The sequence below is a fragment of the Myotis lucifugus genome, unplaced genomic scaffold (genome assembly GCF_000147115.1).
Source record: "Myotis lucifugus unplaced genomic scaffold, Myoluc2.0 scaffold_49, whole genome shotgun sequence".
NCBI lineage: Eukaryota > Metazoa > Chordata > Mammalia > Chiroptera > Vespertilionidae > Myotis > Myotis lucifugus.
In genome coordinates, this window is record NW_005871097.1 from 4,872,737 (window position 1) to 4,891,047 (window position 18,311).

Below are 18,311 nucleotides of genomic sequence, written 5' to 3' on the forward strand. Positions count from 1 at the left end.
AAATGTCCAAAAAGGGACTATTAAGTTAAAGAGTAAGACTATTATCTTTAATTTATAGAACTGAACATTGATAGTAATATAAAATGTTGCTAACTTTATATATCTGGAGAAAGAAAATCATATCAGTAAGAAATGCAACACAAAATTACACACAGAACGGGTTTTTAGCTATGGTTTTCTATGTATAGAAAAACAGACAGGAAAGAATGCATCTACCCTTAGAGCTATCTCTGCATGATGAGCTTATGGGGGATTCCTCAGTTGTTTGGGGTATCAAAATTCGTTTTAATGAATTCTTATACTTGTAAAGTCAGAAAACAAACCTAAAATAACAAAGCTCACAACACTGTCAATAGTTCTCCAAACTCACCAAGCACAAAGGCATCACTTAGGTGCCCAAGGCTCTCTACACTATTGTTCTTAGCTTACCCTCCCTATGCTCCTCAAAATGGACTCCCTCTGGCTTCCTGGACATGCCCTCATACCTTCTCACTTCAGCAACTTAGCCCACACTATCTGCCTGGATCGCACTATCCACCTGGTCAAGTGCCACCATCTTCCAAAGTCCATGAGAAACACCTTTTTTCTGTGAAATTTTTCCTAACTTTGCTAGCTTAGCCACCCCAACCAGATGCGATTTTTCCTTGTTTGACTTCTACAGAAATGACTATAGCACTCTTTCTACAATTTGTCTTAACTTTAACAGTTCTGTTTTAATGCTCCTACTAGATTCTAGGAGTTCGAGAAGGGGCTCTATCCTTCTTCAGCTCTTTCTCTAATACTGATACCCTGTTTCGCAGCATTAAACACATATTGAGTATTTGAGGAACTGAATCAATTATTGTCACAATGGATTAGTCTTTTGCTTTGGCCACAAGAAGAAGGAAGAGAGAACAGGAAATGTTACTCATTTGAAACTCAGCATGGAATTTCTCCCAGAAACAATGAGAAAAAATGGGTTATTAATGAATAAAAATAATGGATTTCTATTTCATTCTTTTGTCAGCTACAAATCTATCCATAATTGGTAACTTTATTTCTATGGAAACAAAAATGCAATTTGAGTTCCCCAAAATCTGAGTTTCTGGAGTACAGCCAGTGCTTAAAATGATATACTTGCAGATAATATTTTCCTTTAGAAAAAACATGGTGTTTCTTAAATCTGCCTTAAGCCTCTTCTGAAATGACAACAGGAAGGGTGAAATAAAACAGAAAAAAGTGGATGTTCTAAACTCCTGAAACTTTAAGGGGAGAAAGTCTTCAAAGGTTATTTTCTTTTCCATGAAAATCTTTAAATTAATTAAATTAATATTTACAAAGTCTGTGCAGATAACCCACCCATGAGTTCACACATACCTAAGTGTGTATATTTAAGGACAAACCCTCCCTATATTTAATAGCACACAGGGCTTTGCTTAGAAATAACACTGTCTTCATCAGACATATTGTGAGGGCTGCTCTTTGCCAGATTTTGGTGGGGGAGAGAAGCCGGTTAGGACAGCTCTTAACACTGACTTGGCCTAATCTCTCTATGTAGTATATATTTAAGCATTGCTCTATATGCATTCATTCAATATGTATTGAGAACTGTGCTAGGTATACAAAGGTTAGTATGACCTTGCCCTCAATGCCAACAGGTTGCCCCAGACCTATATACATTCTACAGGAGAGACTGCACAATAAGCAAGTAAACAAATGAATGAGATAATTACAGGTTATGGTAAGACCTGCAAAGGACACAAAATAAACAAGACAGGGAGGCTATTTAATAATCACCACAGGCCTCAGATACATTTAAACCAAGATGGAAAAGAAAAACAAAAAGACCTAGCCATGCACACTACCTGGGCAAGAGCCTTCCAGGCATAGAGAAGTGGAAAGGTTTCCAGATAGAAACAGACTCAGTTTGTTTGAAGAACATAAAAGAGGCAGTGTGGCTGGTCATGTTTTTCAAACTGTGGGGTATGTTTGTAAGTTGTGATAACAATTTTGTGGGTCACTGCCTCAAGGGAGTTATAGGTTTTCAGAATAAGTATTCTTTAACAAATTTTTGCTTCAGTTTTGTGTGTGCACATGTACTGGATTGCAATATATAATACATTTCCTACTGTGGGCCTTGGAGAAATCTGTACTAAGCAAGGAGAGTAGGAACAGAGGACGATGAAGGGGTGGGTAAGAACTAGGGCATGCCTGGCCTTGCATTGAGGCCACCATTAAGAATTGGAATTTTTATTCTAAACAAAGTAGGAAGGTACTGAAGGATTTCAAGCTGGGGAGTGACATGAATAATTCGACAGGATGGTGTTACCAAAAGATTACTATAGTGAAATTCAAAGATCTGAGCACCTGCCCTGGCCTAGCCACTAACACTAGAGATTTTGAGCAAATCACTTAATCTCTCTAACTTTACTTTCTTCATTTTACAAATAAGAAGGTTGGAGCAAGATGACCTTTGAGATCTTGTCTATTGCTACATTCCTATGAGTACATTGGGGGCAAGTGAACGACTACTGGGTAGACACTAGGTCAGGTTTTAAGTTATTTCTTAAAATATTATAAAACACGTAGCCATAAAAGTCTCATTTCTATAGAAAGAAATTTTAGAATTATTTCTTTACTGGAACCAGCTATGTGATTAGAAATGAGATCTCTGGACTCAAGGTGAATCAGGTGCTTTTGCAACTCTCTGGTGCAAAGTTTAGGATGGGAAGGGATTAAAATATTTACTGACCAGGTTTTTTTTTTGGAACAGATTTCCTTTTTCGTTCTAGGTCATCAACTGACATAATATAGTGCAGTCTAAAGTTGCAGGGAACATCCTTTAGCACTAAAGTCAAGATGTGGAAGCTTAGCTCCTTTCACAGTAACCAAAATGAATATAGAGGCAAAATATTCATTGACAGACTACTATATGCTAACCCCACGCTAGACAGTTTGATACATGTTTTTTATTTAATACTCCTAACCCAATTATTTCCATTTTACCGCAATGGAAACAGAAAAGACAATTAGCTATTCAGTGTGCTCAGAAAGGACAAGTAAACTATCAAGTGACAGGATTAGAATTAGAATATTTATATCATGTTTATAACAAATTATCCTGCATGCTTTTAAAATTAGAAGGATTAAATCATCGGTTTTAATTGGACAACTCAAGTATCTGTGACATATGGGCACAGAATGTTTAAGCAATAAATCAATTCTGGACTCTCGGGTACTTTGCTAGGTACAGTGTGAGATAAAAAGATGAGAACTTGTTCTAGCACTGGAGAGCCTACGCAGTTGGTAGCATGCTGGGTTAGTTGTATGACGTGGAATTAAGCAAAATATCCAAGGAATCTGGATCCCCACTTAAGTACACGTGAATAGGATTATGGCAGTTTCCAGGTTCATTTTCGCGATTGCTGCTGGTGAAATGTCAGCAGAGGAACCAGGGACTGGACAGTGTCACCAGTGCCGTTGACGGGGAAAGTGTCCTGCAAGTTCCATAAACTTGTGATGCTAGATACACTGATTTCCAACTTGCATTAACCCTTTAGCAAGCAATGGATACATCAGCTGCCCAATTGGAGCAGTGTGCATGCCATGTTACGGAGAGGAAAACCTTGGAAACTTGCAGGGCACCGTCCCCGTGAGGGTCGAAATGGTCCCTAACACTTCCCACTGGGACACCCGCAAACACACGAGCAGCAAAGCTGGGGATGCTCACTGCACACCTGCCTCCACACCGAGAACGCGGTACCCACCTGTCACATACTCGGCTTCGAACCTTCGTCGGGTCTCAGAGATGAGCTTGGCTTTATTCTGGGCTTGACACTGGAAGGGAGACAAGAGCAAGAGACGCTTAGCAAGCACACCAGCTTGCTTCCCCTGGGTTCAGCCCACCTGCACCTGGGAGCGTCCCCCCCAACCCCCCGCCTTCACCCCGAGCTCAGAGGAGGAATCCGGGTCCCAGGAGGGGGCCGGCAGCGCTGCGGTTGCGCTCGGCTTCTCACCTCGGCCATGATCGCGGGCGTAGACGTGATGGCAGTCCCCGTCCTCACTTCCACCGCTGCCCTCCCAAAAGCTCCTCACCCGCGGGCCGGCCTGGAGGTAGAGAGGGAAGGGCGGGAGGTGGAGGCGGTCGCGTGACACCGGAAGGCGGGCGGAGGTGTAGCTGCGCTGCCCAATCGCATACGGCCGCCCGAGTCTGGAGGCGGGACCTTGCCCGAAACCTGGCCTCCCATTCGCTTCTTGGTCGCGCCCCGCCCCCTGCGTCCCGGCACTGCGGACCCACCCCCGCCAGCCTTGGACAGAAGGCACTCCTCCTACCTCTCCCTCCCCACGAACTCCGCCCGAGCAAGCTCCGCCTGCTATTCGCTTTCCCCAAGTTCCCGGGAGGCCCCGCCTCCTCCGCCTCCCTCGGCTCGGCCGGCTCCACCCCCTCAGAGCCGCCTCCGGTCCAGCCCTCCCAAGATGCCGCGCGCTGGCGGGAGGTTTGGAGCCTCCGGAACTGCGTGCGCGGGTGGAACTTCAGGAACCCGGGAGCTGTAGGATGCAGGGTCCCGGGCGCGGAGGTAGGGCCAGCGAGTGTTTCCTTACCCGACCTTCCTGGAGGGGGCGGCGGGGCTGGGGGTGCTTCCTTGTCATCGTTGCGGGAGAGCAGGGAGAAAGCGGGCATCCCTGGGCCTGTGTCCATCATCCCTTGGATGGACATCATCCTATGGAATGATAACGAGATTTTAAGTGCTGGTTATATTTGGGGATATTTCACTTGGAAGTTTCTCCACCTCTGTAACAACTTTCTGATTTGGCACTTAACGAATGTATCATTGAAATCTTTGAAACAAAGTTGCATAAAGTTAAGAGATGCAAATTGTATACTTTATTGAGATGATTGTTCTCAAAGCAAGGGGGGGGGCAATTGGAAATGTCTGGAGGCGTTGCTTTTTAAAAATATTTTTATTGATTTCAGAGAGGAAGGGAGAGGGAGAGAGAAAATCATTGATCAGCTGCCTTCTGCACGCCCCACATCGGGGATCGAGCCTGCAACCCAGGCATGTGCCCTGACCTGGAATCGAATCGTGACCTCCTGGTTCATAGGTGGATGCTCAACCACCCCTGCCTGACTGGAGGCGTTTTTTGTTGTCACAACTGGGAGGGGACCTGCTACTGGCATCTGGTGGGTGGAAGCCAAGGGTACTGTTAAAGCTGCAATGCACAGGACAAGCCCCACAAGTTATCCAGTGCAAATTATCAGTAAGTGCCAAAGTTGAGAAAGATTGACTCATAAGTTACTGGGACAAATTTTATGGCTGTTGGTTAAAAAATTGAAAGGAAAATTTCGCATTCAATGATATTGCCTTTTAAAAAAAATTTAAAGGTGCTGAAAACTGCAAACCTTGTAAGAAGAACAGTCCCCATGTTTCCACCATCCATAGTCAAACGTGATTGACACTTTAGCATCTTTCACCCAGACTTTTTTGTTTACGTTTTTTAGAGAAAAAAATGAATGAATAGCTTAAAGAATATTTGGATATTTCTTAATAATATTTTAGATACAAGCACACCTCGTGTTTGTTTTTTCAAAATATATTTTTATTGATTTCAGAGAGGAAGAGAGAGAGGTAGAAACATCAATGAGAGAATCGTTGATTGGCTGCCTCCTGCACGCCTCCTACTGGGGATCAAGCCCACAACCTGGGCATGTGCCATTGACCAGACACAACCCAGGGCCCTTCAGTCCCCAGGCCAGTGCTCTATCCACTGAGCCAAACCAGCTAGGGCAGGCACACCTAGTTTTATTGCACTTTGCTATGTTGTGCTTCACGGGTGTTGTGTTTTTACAAATTGAAAGCAAGACCCTCCACCAGCAAAAAGATTATGACTTGCTTTATTGCGATACTGGCTTTATTACCATGATCTGGAACTGAACCCACAATATCTCTGACGTATGTCTGTATAGCTAAGGTCTTCCTCTGGCTCCATTCCCCCCTGAAGTCTATCCCTTTCTCTAGAATAAAGTCATTCACAATGTGGCATGAATCTGTACAACTTTTTAAATTTTTTTGTGCCAGGCTGCCTGGATTTGAATCCTGACTCTTGCACTTCCTTTTTGTAGGCCTTTAAGAAGATCCTGAAACTTCCTGCCTCAGTTTCCCCATCTGTAGAATGAAATAATAGTGCCTGTGACATAAGGATGTTGTGAGGAATAAATGATTGACTCCAAAGTCCAACAGTACCTGGTACAGAAAAAGCATTCAGAATTTAGCCATTGTAAGGTAAACAGAAAATATATAATGCTGTTTTGTGTTTTGATTTAGATAAATAATGTACTGCCATATACATTCTTTTGCAATGTATTTTTTCTCATTTTATTTTTGAAATCTAGCCATGGCGATACACATAGATCTAACTTATTTCTTTTAACTATGTTGTGATATTCCATCTGTATTTATACATTTCATTATTGGTGGTCATTGAAGGTTTTACTACTTTTTATGTTACACATAACAACACAGTGAACATTCTAGAGTAATATCTTTATAAATTATGTAGGATTACTTCTCTTGGGTCATATTTAGAAATGAAATGACTGGATATACCAGTATGCATTTCCATTTATTGCCATATTGCCTTCCAAAGTCGCCTTTCCCTTTAATTAAGTAGTCATTATTTCCTAATTAATGGCTCTGCCTTCAGTCTGACCTCACCCGTCTACAACACTGTCACCCAAATCTTTATAATTCAGAAATATAATACTGGGATTTCTATTTTTTAAATCTTTTGGTGGTTTATCATTGCATAGAGAAAGTTAGAAGTCCTTAGTATGACATAGAAAACCTCTTAACTTAATCTTTCCTAACTCTGTTATTGGATCACCATTCCCCATATTCACCTGTATTTAATATCAATTAAATATTGTTGAGAAAGGGAAAAGGGAGATTAATTCTAGGGAGGCCTCAACAAATGACTTCTAGTCATATAGGTAGAAAAAAATTTTAACACTAGTTTTGTAGCCAAGTTAATTTACTTAGGTAATAATGTCTATGTTGAAAAAATGACATCTATCAGTATTATGCTCATAAGATTATGTTTAATATGATTAGTTTAAATTTTTACTTAGCACTTAGTTTTCTTAATGCTACCTTTTCCCCCCCAAAGATACTTTATATTGGTGGAAATTGGTGTGGCTTCTTAGAGACATTTTTAGATTTCATCTACAGATCATACTACCAGACTGGTAGTAACTAAAAGAGTTCTGAAATACAAAGTGTCCAAATGAATTTAGTAGCTTTTAAAGGCAACATTGTGTATTTGTTTGGGAGACTGGTGGAAAAAAAATGGATGAGGATAATTTATTGCCAACCTATTATATTTATGCTGTTATGTATTGTTTTTCTAGTATACTCACACATTTTATGTATAAAACTAGAGGCTAGTGCATGGATCTGTGCACTGGTGGGGTCCCTCTGCCTGGCCTGTGGGGATAGGGCCAAAACCGGCTCTCTGACATCCCCTGAGGGGTCCCGGATTGTGAGAGGGCGGTTCTTGGGTTACTTACTCCGGAATCAGGCTCCCTCCTCTCTGGTTCCAGGTGTATCACCCGAGAACCCACCGCTGCCAAGTGACCGCAGCTCGGCAGCTCCTGCGTTGAGCGTCTGCCCCCTGGTGGTCAGTGCGCATCATGCTACTGGCTGGTCAGTTGGTCAGCCGGTTGCTTAGGCTTTTATTTTTTAAAAAATATATTTTATTGATTTTTTACAGAGAGGAAGGGAGAGGGACAGAGAGTTAGAAACATCGATACCCAGGACCCTTCAGTCCGCAGGCTGACTCTCTATCCACTGAGCCAAACTGGTCAGGGCAAGGCTTTTATATATATATATATATATATATATATATAGATATAGATATAGATATAGATATAGATATAGATATAGATATATATAGATATATATAGATATATATAGATATATAGATATATACAGTAAAACCTCAATATAAGGGGCTAATTCAGAATATCAGCCAGCATGTGTTTAAACTGCTGCAGAAAGTAACGCCATGTGACAACAGAAACAATTACCACTCTAAATGCAGTGTGATCATGTGCTAAACATTCCCCAAACATTGTTTACCAGGGGTGACTCTTGGATTTAAATATGTAGGCTATAGTTATAGATAGGTAATATTTACTTATGTCTGTGAAATTACTAGTGTTTTTTTCAACATACGGTTTATTTGCTAAAATTTGTTAAAAATAAGTGAATTAATCAGAAAAAAATAACCTGTTAATTTAATTATAAGCAAATCTTGGTTAAAAGCATTTTAAGCCCTGGCTGGTATAGCTCATTTGGTTGAAGCAACATCCCATACACAAAGGTTGTGGGTTAATTCTTGGTCAGGAAACATACGTAGGCAACCCAATCGATGTATCTCTCTCAAATCTATGTTTCTCTTTCTCCTTCTCTCTCTCCCCCCCTTTCTTCCTCTTTAAAGAAATTTAAAAAGAGCAAAAAGGATTTTAAAATTAACAAGGTGTTAATTTTCACATATGACATACAGACCAGAAATTTTGTCTGTTAAATCTGAAGTCCATTCAGTTGACAATTTGCTTTACTGTCAACTTTGGTGTAAAGTAATATGGGACAGGAAAAGCTCATACTAATTGCATACTATCCTATATAATAAAGCCCTAATATGCAAATCGACCGAACAGTGGAACGACTGGTCGCTATGATGCACACTGACCACCAGGGGACAGATGCTCAATGCAGGAGCTGCCCCCTGGTGGTCAGTGCACTCCCATAGGGGGAGCACCGCTCAGCCAGAAGCTGGTGAGTGCAGCGGCGGTGGCGGGAGCCTCTCCTGTCTCCGCAGAAGCACTAAGGAGCAGTGAACTAAGTGGTAAGGAGCAGCGAGCTGGCGGGCGGTAAGCAGCGAGGGGTCCCGGACTGCGAGAGGACGCAGGCCGGACTGAGGAACTCCCCACCCCCAGTGCACAAATTGCACTGGGCCTCTAGTTTTGTAAATACTCTGTTTCTAAATCTCCTGCCCCCCATAGTTGGAGTAGGAGGTAAAATTTAACTGGTTTGAGTTACCTGTTTTTTTCTGCAGCCATTGTTTTAAGGATATAAATGATGAATAGGCTGAAATATGATAATCAGGGTTTGATTATTCAGGGATTGTTTATATTGGTTTAGGAACCTCCAAATTAAACCTGAGTTTCACTTTTTTCCAGATTATTTTTATCTAAAAAAATAAAAATAAAATTGCCATTTATTCCATAGGTTTAAAGGTTTATTTTATGAACATATGCTAAGAACTTTTACTCTTAAAAAATATTGCATTAGTATAAAGTAAAAGATATACATATATATGTGCATTTATCAGGCCTTGAGATTACAGAAAGTTTGAGGAGAAATTTGTCTTCAAAAATTCATGACATATTAGTAGCTTCTAATTTTTAACTCTAAGGTGGCCCATTTAAATAACATGGAAAATATGCATGTTTTTGCAACAGTATTTAAAAAGAAAAAATAATGACCTTTTATATAATAGTCATTTGTGTTTTTAAATCTGTTTGAGATTAAGCCCATGAGAGTAAATTTGCTGTTGCTTAGAGCTCATGCTGAAAAAATGTTGGGTTAGGATTATAGCAAGGCTTTTTGAATATCATGCTGAATTTTATAACAGTGGTTTGTAACATTTTATCTCTATGTCATTCATATATTCAATATGTTAACATCTATCTTTCCAGGTAGTAATTCAAGGATCGTGGATCTATTGAAAAGGGCTGGGATGTGCATACAAGATTTTTAAATTAGAAGGCAGTTACCAGATAAAGTTTATGTTTCAGAACAATAATTGAGATAGCATAAATAAATGGATCTATTGGAGGGGGAGAGACTAGGCTAAGGAAGACCAATTAGGAGCTTTAACCACAGCCTAAGTGAGAAGATGAAACCCTGAACTCTCCTAATGGCATTTGGAACAGATAGTTTGAAGATGGATGTTTCTAAGTTAAGGAACGTGGTGATATATTGCATTAAAAGAATCTATACTAATAAAAAGGTAATATGCAAGTTAACCGTCACTTCATAACAAAGATGGCGCCCATAGCCACAAAGATGGCGGCACTGGCTGGAGCCATGGAGCCAGCCGGAGTGGGCAGGATGCTTGGCTTCCTTCATCGCCCCAGCGATGAAGGAAGTCAAGCCTCCTGCAAGCATCGGCTGGCTGCCAAGGGCCGGCCTCTAGGTAGCGGCCATGGAGCCGGCCGGGGCAGGTGGAAGGCGGCTCCAGCCCAGAGTGAAGGCGGAAGGTGGCGGGCAGAGCGATGGCCCAGATCCGGGTGCCGGAGGGAAGCCAGTGCCAGCAGCCAGGGGAAGGAAGGCTTCCTATTCTTGCACGAATCTTTGTGCATTGGGCCTCTAGTAGAATATAAGGGGCCTGATTTTCCTAAGTCATAACTTTGTCAGGGTGTGATAATACATACTTTAAAGTTCAGTAAAGGGGGAGAGTCTACTAACCTTTTAACTGTCAGATTCTCCCTCCTATCACACTTGGATATTAGTGAGTAAGAGCACTGTGTTGGTTAAATATTACCTGTGGCATTTAATATTAAAATAACAAAATATTTTTCTATACAGAAGTTATTTTTTGTTATTTTAGCTACTAATATTAATGTATTTATGAATATTAATTTTTGCTCAAACTTTTGGTAATTTCAAGGCTTATTAAATTCACATATATGTTTGTATCTTTTATTTTTTTGCTAATTCAACATTTGTTTTAAGAGTAAAAACTCTTAGCACATGTTCATAAAATAAACCTTTAAACCTGTGGAATAAGTGGTAATTTTATTTTTAAAAAACTTTTCTAGTAGGTAGTAAAAGACAATGTGCTCTTAGGTCTTTATCTTTGAACATCTCATCTTATACTTTTCCCTTTTTGGCTATCTTCTAAGAGTCCTGACATGTCTGGAAAATTTGAAATACAGGAATTACTATTCATACATTTTGGTATAATGTAACTAACATGTTTATTTCCTTAAAAGTAAAAGGTAGTTTCATATCTAAAAGCCACACCTTTTAATTTACCTACCTAACTTTACTACGGAAGCTGAAACTACTTTGTTGGCCCTATATCTTTGACAGTAATTGCCTAACAACACACCAATAAGCCATTGACATCTGCTAGTTTGTATTATGATACATTATCTCCAGTTACTTCACGTCACAGATTTCATGAAGTTCTGAAAAATAATATCAATTTAATTAAAAAAACAAAAGCCATAGTGGAATGTATTTGTGTGTTGCTGCAACAGACAGATTTAGCAGCTTAAAGCCACAGACATTTATGATCTCAAAATTTCCTGAGCCAGAAAGAATGTCTGCAGTCACTTTAATAGAGCCCTACAGCTTTTAATAGTTGCTGTTAACACATCCCATTATTGTTTGTGATGCGGTTGCTTGCATTCTTTGCAAACTGTGTTTTTTAAGGGCTGTACAGAAAAAATACTTAGGATATGTTTTTTGATGTGTGACATTAAGATAGCATAAAATGCTTAAAAATGTTAACTTAATAAAATTTATAATAGTCTAACAAAGGTAATAGTTCTCGAACAAAAATGTGTATTCTCTTCAACTCTGCCTACTTGATGGCAGTTTTTCTCATTTCATTTTTAGGTTAAAAAGCATTGAATGGAATCAATTTGTATTCCAAAACTGGACCAACACAAAGACTTGATGTTGTGGAATCGGGAGCAAACAAGCAATGTCATCTAATGAACAAGAAAGAGTCTTGTGTTATAATGGTGAAGTCCTTGTTTTTCAATTGTCTAAAGGAAATTTTGCAGATAAAGGGCCTGCAGAAATACCCATATTACATGTCAGAAGAATGGTATTTGACAGAGAAACAAGTGCATTTGTTCAGAAGTCCACTGGATCCTTTAGCATAAAGGAAGAAAACTCTGATTTAAAAATCTTGTGTTGCAACTGTGTATCAGATTTCAGAACTGGAATGAACCTCCCTTATATTATGATACAATGCAATGAAAAGAATAATGTTTTCAAATATTTTCTACTATTTCTTCACAGTACCAATAAATTTGAAAAACGTTTGAGTTTTAGACTATCCCATGAGTTGAAGGATGGCCTAGGGGTCTTTAACGGGCCTTTAATTATATGGAAACATGTTAAAACATTCTTCTATCTCTCTCCCCAGACTAGCGAAGTTATTACTGTGTCCATTAACTTTTCCTCTATTGAGTGGGCAGGAGAGATTGAAAATCTAGGTATGGTTTTATTAGGACAAAAGAAATGTTATTTATCTGAGGAGGAAAGCACCTCAGAGCCTTCAAAATCAGATTATGCAGTTTGGAACACCAGATTTTGTGTATGCTTTCTTGAAAGTGAAGAAGTAATAAGTGATACATACATTATCCCTCCTGCTTATAGTAGTGTGATAACTTGTGTGCATGTCTGTGCAACTGAGTTTGTCAACAACAAGCTAAGAATGTCTTTGATTGCCCTTACCCGGAGGAATCAGCTGATTTCATTCCAGAATGGGACTCCTAAAAGTGTGTGCCAGCTTCCATTTGAAGATCCTTGTGCAATACAACTTATGGATTCAGGCGAAGACCGTCTTCTCATTGTGTCCTTTAGGTCCAGTGCTTGTGGTGTTTGGGAAAAGAACTTTCAGGTACAGTACTTATTCTCATAATTATTCACTCGGTGTAGTCGTAGATCTAGTAGCATTCCTACACTTCATAGAGTTCATCCTGGAGTCTTATTATCCAAACCAATTTTCAGTGCTGCACTTAAAAGAAGATCATATATGCTCTTTTTTCTTAGAGTTATCAGAATACTACCTGATAAAGGTTTTGCTTTGCCATTTTGAGTCATAAAACCTTTGAGTTATTTGGAAATATATAAATATATAACTTTAATTATTACATATTTATTTGTCTTTTAAAGTGACGATCGCTAATTTTTATAATGTGATAATTGGATGTGTATTTTTACTTAGAATCTATAATAACAAAAGTGTAATATGCTAATTAGACCAGACATCCTTCCGGACGACCTTCCGGACAAAGCCGGGGCTGTGAGGGCCAAGGTGGCTGCCACAGCAGTGGCAGCAGCAGCCTAGGCAGAGGCGGCCACCATGGTGGCGGGGTCCGAGCCCCTTGCACAAATTTCGTGCATTGGGCCTTCAGTAAAATTATAAGTGATTTGACTTCATAAGCTTTCTTAGAAAACTCAAATAAGTTTAACTTTTTAAAAGCTGGTGATTATCTATTTAAACTTAAAATCTAGAGGAATTTCTTTAAATGTGTCATTGTCCCTTAAGAAACAAATAATTGTTCTCCAGAGATGGAAGTGATAAGTGTTATTTTTTCTAAAAACTTGCTTAGACAATTTTATGATGTTATATTTTGAAACTCGGAGTTATTCTTAGCAAGCATTCACATTTTATCCACATTTACGTTAGTTGTATCTTTTAATGTAAGGTTAGGAAATTGCTTTAAAATACTCGATGGTATTGAGTGTTCAATAACAGGTAAAAAGATGCAAAAAGGAATAGGAATTTGGAGGTTTGTAGCAGGGTATCTGCACCAATAATATTTCTCTGACACTGATTTTTGGTAACACTGAATCCTGCTGGCTTTAGATATATACCAACTCATTCAGGTATGTGATGTGAGTGTTTACAGTTCAAGATAAGTAATCATTACTTGTCAGAAATGTCTTTTTCAAAAGTGATTTTTTTAGTACATTATATATACAACTTTTTAAGTTGGAGATAGTGCCTTCCTTTGTGTGCCCAAGCCATTTAATTAGAAGCTCAATTATAATTTCTATCATTCCATTATCACCTTGATATGGAATATTGATAAATATTTTAGAAAGTTTGAGAAGCATTTTTTTTTATGTGAATCGTTACTTTCTGTATGTGGAAATGTCAGGTTGAAATTGTGTTTTATCAGACTTTGCCTTGTAAATTACCTTTATGGTAATAGGGATTATATAACTATATTCATTCTCAGTTACACATATAGGACTTACATCCTCAAAAGGAAAATAATTTGAAAGCTATCCTGTTTTAATTTGAAAGCAGTCTTTTAAAAGCACATTGTACTTTTACTTGAAGGTTATTTGGAAGGTAGCATTTTCTGTCTTTTTATACTTCTTTTCCTTCCAAGAAATGGTGGGGGGAAATCATCTGGTAAAGCCCATAATCCTTATTGGGGTCAGGGTCATGGAAAGAACACACTTAACCTAGGTTTGAATCCCAACTGAGCCATTTACTAGTCTTACCTTAAGGAAAGTATTTCATTTTTGTGAACCTGTTTTCTGACTTTATGAAATTGAAATCATCCTGTCTCTTGAGAGGGGAGCATTAAATTAAATGCCATTGTTAAGTGTCTAGCACAGTGCTTGGCACCTAGGAGAAGCTCAGTAAATTGTGTTCTAGGGTTCTTTCTCTACAATGAATCACCATCCTTTCCACAAGTTACCTGAGGCCCTATCCCTTAGGCTAACTCTCCAGGGAGCCTGTACTTCTAAACTATTTGCAAATGCCCTGATATCTGCCAAATTAAGTGCTTCTAAATTGCCTCTGTAACCTTGGAGTTTTGGATATAGCTTAGGGTAAAATATTTGATTACTTTAAAAGTGGGAATAAGTGCTAAGAATCTACAAATAAAGGGGGAAAGAGTTGAGGGAAGTAATTGCATGTGAACAATTACACTTAATTTAGCAGTTAAGACAAAAAAAAGTAAATATAGCAGGTTTTACAATTGAAGGGAACATACACTGTTAAGGGAAAAATACTTTCTAACATTGAGTTCTGAGAGGAATTTACTGATTGTAGTAGTCTGTAAGAGGTTTTGAATAATAAAACAAATACATTATTGAAAAATAAACTGGTGTCTGTGATAGCAGTTTTTTTCCTCAAATGGGAGAAAACAACAGAATGGTCTTCGTTTAGGTTGGCTAGGGACTATCCATCCATCCTTTTGGTACCTCATGCCATAAAGGAATTAAGGCAGTTTAAAAAGATAGGTTAACTACAAACACGCATAAATTAGAATAAGTAATGAAAGTCAAGTTTAGTGTGTTCTCATATCAGTGCTCCCAGGTACAATGTTGTATCCAGTGACAGGACTTGAAACAGAGAGCTGATTCTAGAGAAATACGAGTAGCTTTTCTCTTCTTAGGCTTTCTCTCTTGAATTGAAATTACCTCTGCAAGTTTTGGCAAGAATTTGTAACAGGCTTTTCAAAATTGAGATCATAGTGAAGTATATCTGGTTCTAGAAGTGTTCTGTAGCAGAAGTGTTCTGATGTAGCCACTAGCCACAGGTGGTTATTCAACATTTCAAATGTGGCTAGTCTGAATTAGAATATGCTAGAAATGTCAAATATACACCAGATGTCAGACATGTAGTAAAAAAATGAAAGTCAAATACCTAAATTTTTATTGATTATATTGAATTGGAATTATAGTATTTTGGATATATTAGATTAAATACAATATAATAAAGTTACTTTTACCTTTTTCTTTTCACTGCTACTAGAGACTTTTATTGGGTCTTGGGATATTTAAAATTATATATGTGCCCAGCATTTGTGGCTTGCCTATATTTATTTTGGATGACTATTCAAGACTTGTGGATTACAGATATGTGCGTGCATGTATGAGTGCACAGCTCTATGGTGTTTGCATAATGAGCACATTTTTATCACTACTGTATAGTTATGATTATATATATATATATATATATATATATATATATATATATATAATCTTTTATATAGTCATTGTACTCCATGATACTCATGGGGAAGAGGGAGAAAGAGGGCATGGGTTTGCAAATAAGCTCCTTTCCCACATAGTGAAAAAATCACTGCGTTAGCAATTAGCCTTATAGAGCAGTGGTTCTCAACCTTCCTAATGCCGCGACCCTTTAATACAGTTCCTCATGTTGTGGTGACCCCCAATTTCATTGTTACAAATTGAACATAATTAAAGCATAGTGATTATTCACAAAAACAATATGTAATTATATATGTGTTTTCCGATGGTCTTAGGCGACCCCTGTGAAAGGGTCGTTCGACCCCCAAAGTGGTCGCGACCCACAGGTTGAGAACCGCTGTTATAGAGGAAAGATTGATATTTGGTTATATAGATGGAAGAGTCTTATTTATATTCTTGCTCTAATGCAAGCTGCCCTCCTGTATCATAGATGATGTGTCTGTGCTTCTGGGATTCTCAGTGGGAGTTTTCGTTTTCTGCCTGAGGGAAAAGGGTATCTGATCCCCATGGTGTTAGTTTTCCAGGGGACTAATCTGGAGGCTTTCAACTTTATGGACCTTTAAGAAGTTGTCTTCTATTTTAAACTTGGAGTCTCATGGTCTAGTATAAACTGGTCAAATCAATCCACTAGGCTAGGATGGTTCTAAGTGCCCCACTATTAGAATCCCTCCCCTTTTGTGGCTCTGATTATAACTATGTTCTCCCCAACCAGAGTTTAGGGTATTAAGTTCATCTTGACTCTTTTCTTAAAATGTTTAGATTAAATTTATTGGATGACACTGGTTAATAAAATTATATGGGTTTCAAGAATACAATTCTATAATGCATCATCTGTATGTTGCATTGGGTTTACCACAAATTTCCTTTTGTCATCTTGACTCTTAAAGTTTATTCTCCTTTGAGAGCTCTTATTGTGTCTAGTGGTACCTTCTAGTTACCTACTACAACTACATTCTTTGATCATAAATACAGGATAGGGCAAAAGTAGGTTTTCTGTTGTGAGTACCAAAACACAGAGTTTATTCTGTAAACCTACTTTCCCCCTATGCTGTAGATATCGGCTTATGGTCGTGAGGGCCATCTTTAAATTAAACATGTTAGAGAAAGAAACCACTAGAGTTATTCACGAGAAACATTAGAATTTCCAAAATAGTCTTGAGAAGTATGAGAATTTATAAATTATAATAAAATTTTAATATAGAAATCAGCAGTGTTATAGTCCCTGGAGAAATGTTGATAAAATATTGAATTTAAGTATCTTGATATTTATAAAGGTACAACTCCTTATGTTTCCTGATCTCTCAATATATTTATTTTAGTTTTTACTGTTTATACTAGTACCATTTTCATTACTTGTTTATAAGATTGAAGATACCAAATTACAACTACATGCAACAAAAAGATTTAGTTAATGTCACATCTGATTTTTTTCCTTCTCTATTCTTTATCACTCTTTCAGGTTGCTGCTAAGTGGGAACAAATTAGCTCAGTACTCATAGATGACTTTATTGGAACTGGAACAGAACAAGTACTGCTACTTTTAAAGGACTCCTTAAATTCAGATTGCCTGAGTTCATTTAAAATAACAGATCTTGACAACATAAACTATTCAGTAAGTCCTGTTTACTTTTTTTGCATTACTTTAAGTACCATTTTAGAAAATCTGAGTGCTTTAAAGCTTTTGACCCACTATTTAAGTATTTGTGATTTCATACTTTAAGTAAACTGTTTGAACTTTAAAAATATATGGATTGAATCTTTTAGAAATACAGTCATATGCCACTTAACAATGGGGATATGTTCTGAGAAATGTGTCCTTAGGCAATTTGTCATTGTGCAAACATCATAGAGTGCAGTTACACAAATCTAGGTGGTATAGCTTACTACATACCTAGGCTATGTGATATAGCCTATTGCTCCTAGGTTACAAATCAATACAGCATGTTACTATATGAATATTGTAAGCAATTGTAACACAATGGTATTTGTGTATCTAAACATATCGAAACATAGAAAAGGCATGGTAAAAATCCTATATAATCAAAGGCTAATATGCAAATCGACCGAACGGCAGAACAACTGGTCACTATGACACTCACTGACCACCAGGGGGCAGACACTCAATGCAGGAGCTGCCCCCTGGTGTTCAGTGTGCTCCCATTGGGGGAGCGCCGCTCAGCCAGAAGCTGGGCTCACAGCGAGCGCAGCGGTGGTGGCGGGTGGTAAGGAGTGAGGGGTCCCGGATTGCGAGAGCCCTGGACTGTGAGAGGGATGTCTGACTGACTGCTGGCTTAGGTCCAATCCCAGGGATCGAGGCCTAAGCCGACAGGCAGACATCCCCCCGAGGGGTCCCAGAACTGTGAAAGGGCACAGGCTGGGCCTAAGGGGATGCACCCCCCCCTCCCCCAGTGCACGAATCTCGTGCACCAGGCCTCTGGTATGGATAGAAAGCAATGAAATGACACACCTTTGGTAGGCACTTACCATTAATGGAGCTTGCAGGACTGAAAG

At 38.8% G+C, this 18,311-nt stretch overlaps 2 protein-coding genes across 4 annotated transcripts in view; one reads left to right on the top strand and one right to left on the bottom strand.

The window, feature by feature from the left end:
• MOSPD2 (motile sperm domain containing 2) overlaps window positions 1-4,097 on the bottom strand; it is a 39,409-nt gene extending 35,312 nt beyond the window's left edge. For all 3 annotated transcript variants that reach the window (XM_014455728.2, XM_023753717.1, XM_006088592.3), the window contains exons 1-2: window positions 3,996-4,097; window positions 3,747-3,816 (exon numbers count right to left, since the gene is read on the bottom strand). In XM_014455728.2, the coding sequence (XP_014311214.1) occupies window positions 3,747-3,816; window positions 3,996-4,004 (79 nt within the window). In that variant the 5' untranslated portion in view covers window positions 4,005-4,097. The remainder of the gene's footprint in view (window positions 1-3,746; window positions 3,817-3,995) is intronic.
• Window positions 4,098-4,475: 378 nt separating this feature from the next.
• Window positions 4,476-18,311, top strand: part of FANCB (Fanconi anemia complementation group B) — a 26,177-nt gene continuing 12,341 nt past the window's right edge. The window contains exons 1-4 of the mRNA XM_014455729.2: window positions 4,476-4,556; window positions 6,101-6,260; window positions 11,667-12,681; window positions 17,260-17,412. Of these exons, the coding sequence (XP_014311215.1) occupies window positions 11,755-12,681; window positions 17,260-17,412 (1,080 nt within the window). The 5' untranslated portion in view covers window positions 4,476-4,556; window positions 6,101-6,260; window positions 11,667-11,754. The remainder of the gene's footprint in view (window positions 4,557-6,100; window positions 6,261-11,666; window positions 12,682-17,259; window positions 17,413-18,311) is intronic.